General features: G+C 44.1%; 2 protein-coding genes and 1 long non-coding RNA gene across 3 annotated transcripts in view; all 3 read left to right on the top strand.

Annotated features, from left to right (window-relative positions):
- Positions 1–6: 6 nt before the first annotated feature.
- On the top strand, positions 7–1,476 carry LOC107575702 (ataxin-3-like). Its single transcript, XM_016262050.1, has 5 exons — positions 7–182; positions 261–327; positions 410–497; positions 606–726; positions 1,283–1,476. The coding sequence occupies exons 1-5, from the start codon at positions 16–18 to the stop codon at positions 1,467–1,469; spliced, it is 630 nt and encodes a 209-aa protein (XP_016117536.1). The 5' UTR covers positions 7–15; the 3' UTR covers positions 1,470–1,476.
- Positions 1,477–1,637: 161 nt separating this feature from the next.
- On the top strand, positions 1,638–3,134 carry LOC107575701 (uncharacterized). Its single transcript, XR_001607928.1, has 3 exons — positions 1,638–1,696; positions 1,768–1,808; positions 1,890–3,134. It is a non-coding gene; the product is annotated as an uncharacterized lncRNA (long non-coding RNA).
- A 598-nt stretch (positions 3,135–3,732) lies between these two features.
- Positions 3,733–11,521, top strand: part of serpina10b (serpin peptidase inhibitor, clade A (alpha-1 antiproteinase, antitrypsin), member 10b) — a 10,117-nt gene continuing 2,328 nt past the window's right edge. Inside the window, exons 1-3 of the mRNA XM_016262054.1 lie at positions 3,733–3,798; positions 4,032–4,653; positions 4,735–5,008. Coding sequence (XP_016117540.1) covers positions 4,062–4,653; positions 4,735–5,008 — 866 coding nt within the window. The 5' untranslated portion in view covers positions 3,733–3,798; positions 4,032–4,061. The remainder of the gene's footprint in view (positions 3,799–4,031; positions 4,654–4,734; positions 5,009–11,521) is intronic.

Below are 11,521 nucleotides of genomic sequence, written 5' to 3'. Positions count from 1 at the left end.
ATGTGCTGTGTTTTGATGGTGTGTTTTGAGTATATGTGCTGTGTTTTGATGGTGTGTTTAATGGTGTGTTTTGAGCGGATGTGCTGTGTTTTGCAGGTGATCAGTAATGCTCTTGGAGTTTGGGGTTTGGAGATCATTCTGTTTAACAGCAGAGAGTACCAGCAGTTACGGATCGATTCCATGTGAGTATTTCTGAGACCTTTATCTTTAGTCCTTTTATCCATTGTGTGACTGTTCATCCTCTTCATGTTTGCTTTCAGACATGAGAAGGCCTTTATATGTAACTATAAGGAGCACTGGTTTACGGTGCGTAAGCTGGGACAGCAGGTACGTGTTTTACCTGCAGAATTAGTCTGAGTCCGTTTGAAATGATGTCGAGTTTATGGCCCGTTTCTCTCTCTTCATCTAGTGGTTTAATCTGAACTCGCTGCTGACCGGACCGGAGCTCATATCAGACACATACTTGGCTCTTTTCTTAGCGCAGCTACAGCAGGAAGGTAACATTCATACATGATCATGTGTTGCATGACCTCTGATCATGGTGCCTCCACATGCATGTGGCAGTGATAATGCCCTGGAAAGTCCTCAGCTGAACGTCTCTGCAGGTTATTCCATATTTGTAATCCGGGGAAGCCTGCCGGAGTGTGAAGCCGATCAGATTTTGCGGATCATGCGAGTGGAGCAACAACAGCGGCCGAAGCTGATCGGAGAGGACGAGGCCCAGAGGTGCACTGACCGTCATCACATGACATACAGAACAAGACAAGAATCTTCACCCTCCTCTTGTGCAGTGGGTCAGTTTGACCCACATTCAGTTACCTTTACATTGATGCATTTGGCAGACTCTTTTATCCTAATTGATTCACAAAAGAGGATAAAAAATTCACAAAATATGAAATAAATGAGAACTTATTAAATTGAACACTCAAAGTTTACTTGAAATTGAAGACTCAAATGGAGAATTCGCTGTTAGAGTTTCAGTCAGAAAATCTGTGAAAGGGTGTTTTTGGTTAATAGTTCTTAGAATCTGAGTTGCAGCACTGAAAATAAGAGTGAATAAGTGTGAGATAGTGTTGTTTTTTGGCAAATTGCATGGGAATGTCAGTGTGATCCACAGCACAAACAGAGCAGCAGAACTTCAGCACAGCAGGAGGGTTGAATACTTGAGCAGTAAGCCACGGCTGTGTGTGCATTAAATGATTTCAATGCATGACACGGAGGCAGAGAAGCACGTGATGCACACAGCTGTCACTGATGGGTTTGAGTGTGTGCCGTTGATCAGGATGTCAGTGCAGCAGACGTCAGACCCCGGACACACCACAGATGAAGTGCTGCTGGATGAGGAGGAGCTGAGGAAGGCTCTGTCTCTCAGCAGACAGGGCATGGAGGTGGAGGATGAGGAGGCCGACCTGCGCAGAGCCATTCAGCTCAGCATGCAGGGTGAGAAACACAGATCTCTGCCTCGGTGACATACGTTCAGTTATGTGCATTATTTCATTAAAATTGGCAGAACAAATTGGGCAAATGCATCTAACAGCATTTATCTAAAATAGAAATCTTTTTTTGCTATCACTTCTTAACAATTTAACACATCCTCGCTGAATAAACGTTTTAATTTCTTTCAGAAAAAGAAAGAATATGAGCAGGCGCTGACAGCGGAGGAGCTGCGCAGGAGGAGACAGGCCTACTTCGACAGGTGAGCGCTGGTGAGTTTGTGATCGTCTGTGATCAGTCCTGAGTAATGATGATGGTCTGATCTCCTCACAGGCAGCAGGCTCAGTCCTCCGCTCACCACAGCAGCTCCGCCGGTAAGAGTCTGTCATCATCATCTTCCTGATTACAGACATGCTTTGTGAATCTATCTCTCTGCTCATGATGTTGTTTTGCAGGCGGAGAGAAGGACAGCGGGACCAAACCCAGCCAGTGACGGTCCATCAGCGCCGGTGACGGACGCCCTCGACCCGACCTCTCTCTGGGAATGCTGGGACTCTCACCTCCTCTCAGAACTGGCCCGGGACCGATCGGGTCCTGCTGTGTAATAAAGGGACATTCGTTTAGCTTCGCTTCTCCTCTTTGAGTTGGACGAGGTGAAAGGGAAGCGTTTCTCCGGATCATTCCTCTTCCTCAGACGGACACACGAGCGAGACGAGACCGCGGCGTGAGGAGGGAGCTGTCAGCGCTGGGATCACTCCTGCATTCTGGGACCGTTGGGCTTTACTGGCGTTACTGGATCTCTCTGCTCTTCTCCTCTGTGGACTGTAGTGAAGACCTTCTGCTGGTCACCAGTGATTCACTCTCACGCGCCCTAGTTAGACAGCACAGTGTGCGTGAGGAGATCAGTCATCGTTCAGATTCAGACCTTCACTTGTTTTAGTCGTTCATCAGTCGTTCCTCATTTGTTGGCAGGCAGCAGCTCTTTTGGATCTAGGTTGTGATTTCTCATGGTTTTCTATGATTTCATGCGTTTGGTGGCACAGCAGCGTTTCTGAACTCGTTTCACATTCAGCAGTAGTTTTTAAGTGATTGGTTGTTCTCGCACTCCTATATACACTTATTGTTTCTTAAATAAAAACCTTTCTTTTTCCCCTGAGTGGATGTTCTTTGTTTCTTCTCTTGATTCTGTGAGCCTCTTGAAGACGTCAGATGTTCCTTCAGCGTTTAGTGCTGGAGTTTCATTCCCGATGGAAAGAAGAGCGAGTCTGTCAGTGAATACTGTGTACAAACTACTGTAAATACGATGGAGTGATGCACTGTGTCAAAGTTATACTCCGAGCATCCAGTCAAAAAAGTGAAACGTTCCCACATTTAATCATATCGAATTGAAAGAATCGCACAACGGAGGAGATTATTTTCAGTGAAACATCTGATGCACAGACTTCATCAAGCAGACAAATGAAGATCATCTTCAGCTGTGATCATGATTCAGATGCTTCACTTGAGGACAAAGACTGACGGCACAGCACACAAACAAATGACAAAATGATCATTCAGTCCGTCATCATTTACTCTCCTCGTGTCGTCTGAAACCTCCTGCCTTCTGCGGAATATAAAAGCAGCGTTTCTGTCCATACAGTGAAAGTCAGTGGTTGTTTTGGATGACATTGACGCTCACTCTGTGGGCTAAACTTTACTGTTCCACAGAAGAAAGAGATGCATACAGGTTTGCAGGGCGAGTAAATGATGACCGAATCATTTTTGGGTGAACTATCCTATTAGCAAAATGTGTAGATATGAATATCTGTTAAAGTCTGAAAGAAATTGCAGCATGTTTCATACAATCATTTTTAAAGGAATAGTTCACCAAAAAATTAACTAAAACTTGCTGAAAATGCTCTCCAGTGGATGCTCTGCAGTGAATGGGTGCCGTCAGAATGAGAGTCCAAACAGCTGATAAAAACATCACAATAATCCACAGCACTCCAGTCCATCAGTTAACATCTGGAGAAGACAAAAGCTGAAACTAATCCAGCATTAAGACGCTTTTAACTTCAAACCTGATCCATTGGTGAGCAAGTGATGCAATGCTACATTTCTACAAATCTGTTCCCACGAAGAAACAAACTCATCCTAAAATCTTGGCTGAAATGAGGATGAGTACTCTTACCATTACTTCAATAAAGATGTCATAAAACTGAAACCCAAACAAGTGTGAATAACCTGGTGATCTGCCATCACTGATCTGTTCCAGACGGGACAGGATTGTTTGTTTGTTAATAGATAATCTCTAAAGTACACTGAACTTCGTCTCTGCAAACAGTCAGAACACAACAGAGGATAAAGATCCTCGGCAGCCTGTCAGTGAGTATGCATGTTACTTTATGCGTGTGTTTATAGTTAATATTTTCAGATGTTAGGGCTGGTTTTATTGTTCAGTGTTTTGCCACCAAGTTTGTTGATTTTAGTACTTATGGATTTTCTTCAGTAAAGAACAGAGGGAAGAATGATGAATCGCGGGTCCTTGTGTGTCTAATATGAAGCAACATGTCTCTAAATAATGAAAACTCAATATAAGTTGTTTTTTGTATCTTCAGGTCAAAGGATTTTTAATAAACGATTACGAAATGGAGTTAAGAGTGCTGTTCTCCCTCATTTATTCCTCTGGTTTTCTGTGCGTCCTTAAAAGTCAAGAGCCCAAAACTCCTGACGTCACGGATCTGGCCTTCAAAAATATTGACTTTGCCATGAACCTCTATCGCAAGATATCAAGTTATCATGACAAAAACATCTTCTTCTCGCCGCTGAGTGTTTCCACGTCTTTCGCCACGCTCTTACTGGCCTCCAAGGGCTCGACACGCAGTCAGATGGCGAAGGGCCTGAATCTGGACTCTCTGGACGGGACTGGAGACGCGACGCTCATCCCACAGCTCTTTGAGCAGCTGCAGAAGAACATCTCGCAGGACGGAAAACTGCACATGGAGCAGGGCACGGCACTCTTCGTAGACGAGCGCTTTAACGTCGAGAGAGTCTTCAGCGATCAGATCAAGACGTTCTTCGGTGCCGATGTGAACAATGTGGATTTCAGTGAGACAGAGCTCAGCAAGAGCACCATCAACGAGTATGTGAGCAGAAAGACCGGCGGCAAAGTGAACGAAATGGTGACGAGCGTCGAGCCGCTGACGCAGATGATGCTCCTCAACACCATTTTCTTTCAGGGTGAGTTTCTGTGCCTGTGGAGACAGAGCAATGATGTGCACTACACAACTGGGATTTGATGTAAAGCTCTTTGTTCTCAAGGTGACTGGGATAGTCCGTTCGACCCCAACAGCACAGAAATGAGTCGCTTCTATGTGGACAAGTACAACATCGTTCAAGTCCCCATGATGGTGAAGGAGGACAGATTCTCCACGGCTGAGGACCGAGAGCTGCGCGCTCGAGTGCTGCGTCTGTCGTACCGCGGCGGAGCGGCGCTGCTCATCGTCCTGCCCGACGCCACGGCCGACTACACCGTCATCGACGACGAGATCAGCGCCGAGCGATTCCACCGCTGGATCAAAAACATGAGACGCACGTGAGCCCAGGGGCCTACATTTCATCTAACAGTTGGGGGGGACAATAAGCATAAAATTTCTCAAGAGCAGTTTTTGAAGGGGACACAAATAATACAGCTAAAATTGTACTTGTAAGGATAAGTATACAAAGAGGAAAGCCTTACTACTGTTAGTGCAGCGGGGAGACTGTGCCAGATTAATGAGTTCAAGCTGTTGGTGTCGCGCTGAGACAGCGCTCGAGTCCGTAGACATTACGATCCGTCAGGCAGGTAACGTTATTATTGCTAACATCGGAAAATACATTGACATCATCTGTATTAAAGAGAAAATAATCACTTCATCCGATGTTTAAGTGAAGAAAATAGCCTTGACAGCCGTACTTACTGGACTTTTTCTCACTCACAGGACTTTCGCAAAAAAAACGTACAATTGCTAATCAGAACTAGCCTAATCACGTTTCGAGGGGGTTCCCCTGTAAAAAATGCATTCCAGGGAGTAAAATAGTTTTTCGGCAGGGTTCCACCGGTAAAATTCGCATTCATATCAGTTATTGGGGTGGCTTCCAAGCACTCATGGGGGGGTGGGGTCGTGCTTGTCATGTGACACACAGCAGCCACGATAGCACTGTATAACTGATAGGCTTATGTTTTATTTATTTATTTTTTCTAAATATCTCCAAACGTGTTAACTAGCCTATATCTGGAAATATCTAGATTCTCAAATATGTGTAAGTAAATGCGTTTTGTACCTTCATAGATTATTTGATCAATGGTGATGGGCAAAGTAGACTAAAGCCCTATTCGCACGGGATTTGTATTATCTGGGGACTTTGTGTGATTTTGAAATTACAATACATACACAAACCAGATTATCCCACTTAATTTTAATTTACACATAATATAAAATAATCAAAATAAATCTCACATTTTTCCCCCCTTAGCAAAAGAAATGTCCTCATTTCAAATATACCAAGAACGAATAAATCACACATTTTGAAATGTCACAGTTAACATAAGAGATATAACATGCCACAACACAATATCAAACAGTTAAACCTCCTTACCATCACAGATTTTTGGGCAGACGAGAAAATAAATTACATGTGAAAATGCAAGTGTTCTTACATTGTAAAACAGTAAACTGCAAAACAATAACAAAAGTACAATTTATTCCCAATTTTTTTTTCTTTAACAAGAAAACTTCCTAGGCCTGTTAATAACACGCCCTGAACGAGTAACCAAACATTTTGACGCATGTTCCCCCCCTACTAGGAGGTAGGTTCAACCAATTGAGGTGACTTAACCCTAACCCTAACAGCATGAGGAACTTGCGCTATGTGACCTGAAGACCTACGTACATGAGGAACAGAAGAGAATACATAAGCCTCATTTTCACCAACCCACAGCCCTCCTGATGACAAAGGGAGAGACCCAGATAAAGCTGTATAGTGGTCTCAACTCCTGAACCCTTTTGTCCTTATCTTGACCAGCACATGTGGAAGTAAGTGCTGGTTCTGTCCACTTGGATCTGTAGGGCTTCAAATGTTCATAGTGAACTACCTTAGGTTCTGCCTTTACATTTCTCACATTCAACACTGTGTAAATAATACCAGCCATGTCCACTGTAACCACCCGATATGGTCCTGTCCATTTTGGCACAAGTTTCTTCCTCTGTGTGGTTGGATCATTCATCCACACCAGGTCACCCACTTTAAAAAGTCTGAATTTCTCATACCTATTAAAGTAGAACTCACACTTAAGTCTCTGATCTGCACTAGTGTTAAGCACTTCTCGAAACACAGTTTCCATACGATTGACTAGAGCTGAACCATAAGTCTGCGAAGTGTCCACGGCTCCATCTGATGGAGAATCAAGGTACATGTGTGCCGGTAAACGAGGTTCACGACCATGGGCCAAGAAGAATGGTGAGTACCCAGTGCTAGAATGAGGTGTAGCATTAAATGAAAGTACAACTGCAGATAAGTACTGGTCCCATTCACCACCACTATGAAAAAGAACCTTCGCTAACGGATCCTTCAATGTTCTATTGAACCGTTCTACCATTCCGTTACCACGAGGGGGATAAGGTGTAGTTCTCTTTTTACTGATGTTTAATCTCTTACAGATGTCCTGAAAAATCTCTGACTCATACTGACGTCCCTGATCAGAGAACAATTCCTCTGGAACACCATGTTCAGGTATGTACTGGTCACACAACAACCGTGCCACTGTGCTGGCTATTTGGTCCACCATAGGATATGCATTGATGGATTTAGTAAAGTGATCTTGCACCACCAACACATCTCACAAACTCAGACGAACCATCATCGATTTATATTCGGTCAGACAAATTTGTGACTCCACCTTAGGCTGACTTTCTGTACCATTGTTCACCAACAAAAACAGCAGTCTGAGAAGTGAGAGGCAAATCATCTGTTTGAATGGATACTGTCTGTGTGCGAGGTGTCGGAGTTGTAGATGAATCTACAGGAATACGAGACATGGCATCCGCATTAGTATGTCTCTTGCCATCTTTGTGGATGATCACCCATTCATATGGATCAAGCTCCATAGCCCACCGACCTCTACGTCCCGTGGGATCAATATCAAAGTTCAATTTTCTCAGGCCAACAAGAGGTTTGTGATCGGTGACTATTGTAAAGGGACAGTTACTCAAGTAGTGATGAAAATGTCTGAATGACCAAACTATTGCCCACAGTCCTTTGTCATAAGTGGACCATTTTCGTTCAGTCGAGGTAAGTACGTGACTAGCGTATGCAACAACTTGCTCTTTGCCATCTTGAATTTGAGACAGGACAGCACCAATAGCTGTATTAGACGCATCTGTACTCAATGTAAACGGCTGATCAAAATGAGGGAATGCCATGACAGATGGAGACGTCAGAGCGTTTTTAAGTTGCTGAAAGGCTACTGAACACTCATCGGTCCATTCAAAACGCACATCTTTGTGGGTTAGTTTGTGTAGAGGTTGAGCCTTAAAGGCATAGTCTCGAACGAAACGCCTATAATAGCTACACAAGCCCAAAAATGCTCGCACCTCAGTAGCTGATTTTGGAGTTGGCCAATATCTTACTTTCTCGCTTTGAGCTGGATCAAGAGACAGCCCATCCTTTGAGACAGACGCCTTGCAAAAATGACATTTCGCAGGGTTAAGCTTGAGACCTGCTTCCCTGAACCTGGTCAAAATGTCTGTGAGGTTTTTGATGTGATCCTCAAAATCTTTACCCATACAAATGATGTCGTCCAAATAAAGGACACACTTTGTCCAATGCAACCCTCTAAGGACTAACTCCATTAGCCTTTGAAACGTGGGCGGACTATTTTTAAGGCCCATAGGCATCACTTTGAAATTATACAGGCCATTCCCTGTGGTAAAGGCCGTCTTTTTCCTGTCATTTGGATCTAATTCTACCTGCCAATAACCCGAAGACATGTCCATGGTAGAAAAATACTGAGACCCTGACAAAGCATCAAGACTATCGTCTATTCGAGGTAGTGGGTGTGCATCAGTAATGGTTACATAATTCAATTTGCGATAGCGCAAAATCTGTAGGTATTGTCTTTCTTTTTCACCATTACTACTGGACTTGACCAAGGACTATCACTATCCTCTAGTATATCGTGTGCTTTGAGTTTTTCTACCTGACGGTGAATTTCTGCCTTGAGAGCAGGAGAAGTCCTGTATGCTCACTGAGAAATGGGAGTATCATCTATGGTCCTGATTTTGTGGGTAACCAAGCTGGTTCTACCATAGTCCTGATCATGCTGACTGAAAACATCAGAAAAAGAGATTAGCAAATCTGTCAGACTCTTTTGCTGTGTCACAGATAGCTCAGTATTAGAGAGATCTGGCAGCACAGGTGACTTGGGCATTGACACTTGACTTGACACATACACATTTTGAGCATTTACATTGTTCACACTTTTCTCAATTATCATAAAACCATCATGATCGCTCTCAGAAATGAAATGGAAAGTACCAATTGGAGTACCACAGTACAGAGAAATGTCATCTGCAGAGGGATTGACTACCTTCACATAAATTGAACCCTTATCTGCTTTTGTCACAGTCCATGCAAATCCTATCTTGGAGTCTTCATGATAGTAAGGCTCAAACACACCTGTGTAGCCATTTGGCTGCAACCCTGTGTGGGTTGATGCAAGTTTTGCCATGATTACAGCCTCTGACAGAGCAGGAACAACCGTAGTGGTACACACTGTCACATCCACAAGTTTCAGAGAATGCTGATCTACACCCATAAAGGATATGGAGTCCTCACCTAGCTGAAAAGACATGTTCTGCATGTTAATCACAATTGTGTGCATAGACAAAAAGTCTCAGCGAAGTACAAGTGCTTTTGAGCCATTTCTGATCACTTGAAATGAATGAGACACTGTACGCTTTCCCAGAGTGACATTTGCTGACAATGTACCCACTGAATCTAAAGTGTCACCAGAAATGGATGTCAGAGGTATAAACTGTTTCACCAAGGGTCTTTGACGCAAGGTAGGAGTAGACATTCTGAAATCTTCACTGATAAGAGTAACATCAGCACCAGTATCAATGAATGCATGGACTTGTGTCTTTGATGACAAGTGCCACATTTTGTGTCATGACCTGACCAGTGTCTGAAGTCACATGATGTTCAACAACGTTACCAATGGGCCCGGTGTCAGCAGCAGTTGGCAATTGGCCCTCATTGTCAACTACTGATAGTTTCCCTGGCGCTGATGAACACGTGAAGGAGACTGGAAACGCACGTGACCAGGACTTGGAGACCAATGACTCCGCCGCTTTGAGTAGCCGTCCGATGACCTGTCGCCTCGACCATTGTCTGAACAAGAAGCACGATCCAGAGAGTCCCGAGCTGTAATGCGCTGTCCACGTTCTGGTGACATCCTAGGAAGTACTGTAGACATCGTGGAGCAGGGAGAGGTAGGTGTACAGTCTGTGGAAGAATGTTGAGGGTAGATCCAGGAAAAACTCCTGCTGCTGAAGAAGTCCACTGGAGCGGGTGAGACGGCAGCAGTACCTTGCTGGCTTGGTGTGCCTGTTCAATCTGCAGAGCCAACGCAAGAGCAGCATTCAGTGTATCTACACTTGTTCATGTATGCAAAGCTGTAGATAAGGTTCAATTCCAGCAACAAAACGTCAGAATTTTTCTCCATTCTTTGCATTAGCCTCATATGTGGGAAAAGCTTTGTCCACCAAATGGCTAATTTCTGCTGCGAAAACTTGGGAGAGCCTCGCCAGGCAGGCGTGTGCGTGCATTAACGTAACTTTGAAATGTGGACAGATAAATTTGTTTGCCAAAAACCGCTTTAATTTTTTCTTTTACTTGTTTATAGTCTTTCTTAATGTCACTAGGCAAACTGTCCCAGTAGTTAAAAGCAGTACCACCAAGACAAGCTGGCAAAAACTTTGCTAACCTGGCATTATCAAAATCAGTGCTAGCCTCCACAGTCATTTCAAATCGTCTGCACCAGTGGAGAAAATCTTCTTTCCCGTCGCCCTAAAAGATAGGCGGAAAATGTCCATTAAAGCGCTGCACTGCATGTGAACTACTTGCACCAGGCAAATCACGTGCCGAGTCTGCGTGTTTCTGTGCCTGTGGAGACAGAGCAATGATGTGCACTACACAACTGGGATTTGATGTAAAGCTCTTTGTTCTCAAGGTGACTGGGATAGTCCGTTCGACCCCAACAGCACAGAAATGAGTCGCTTCTATGTGGACAAGTACAACATCGTTCAAGTCCCCATGATGGTGAAGGAGGACAGATTCTCCACGGCTGAGGACCGAGAGCTGCGCGCTCGAGTGCTGCGTCTGTCGTACCGCGGCGGAGCGGCGCTGCTCATCGTCCTGCCCGACGCCACGGCCGACTACACCGTCATCGACGACGAGATCAGCGCCGAGCGATTCCACCGCTGGATCAAAAACATGAGACGCACGTGAGCCCAGGGGTCGTGCTTGTCATGTGACACACAGCAGCCACGATAGCACTGTATAACTGATAGGCTTATGTTTTATTTATTTTTTCTAAATATTTCCAAACGTGTTAACTAGCCTATATCTGGAAATATCTAGATTCTCAAATATGTGTAAGTAAATGCGTTTTGTACCTTCATAGATTGTTATTTGATCAATGGTGATGGGCAAAGTAGACTAAAGCCCCCCCCCCCACACACACACACCTCGTGCCCTGTGTCATTTACATTTCACCAGGTTAAAATAATAACTCAAACTTTATGGTATTACTTTATGTATAGGCAAAGTAGACTAAAGCCCTATTCGCACGGGATTGGTATTATCTGGGGACTTTGTGTGATTTTGAAATTACAACCCCACACCAGGTTAAAATAATAACTCAAACTTTATGCTTGATTTATTTGTAACACATTTCTGATTATCATGTTTATCGCGCAGAAATCATGCGTTTTAAACCATATGAGTTTAAACTTCTGATATAAGGTTTTCTGAGCGCACACATCCGAAGCACACGCACAGAAAGCGG

This window comes from Sinocyclocheilus grahami, unplaced genomic scaffold (assembly GCF_001515645.1).
Source record: "Sinocyclocheilus grahami isolate Dianchi unplaced genomic scaffold, SAMN03320097.WGS_v1.1 scaffold2829.1, whole genome shotgun sequence".
Classification (NCBI taxonomy): Eukaryota; Metazoa; Chordata; class Actinopteri; order Cypriniformes; family Cyprinidae; genus Sinocyclocheilus; species Sinocyclocheilus grahami.
Note: the sequence above shows the minus strand (reverse complement) of the source record. Positions and strands in the feature narration are given on the sequence as shown.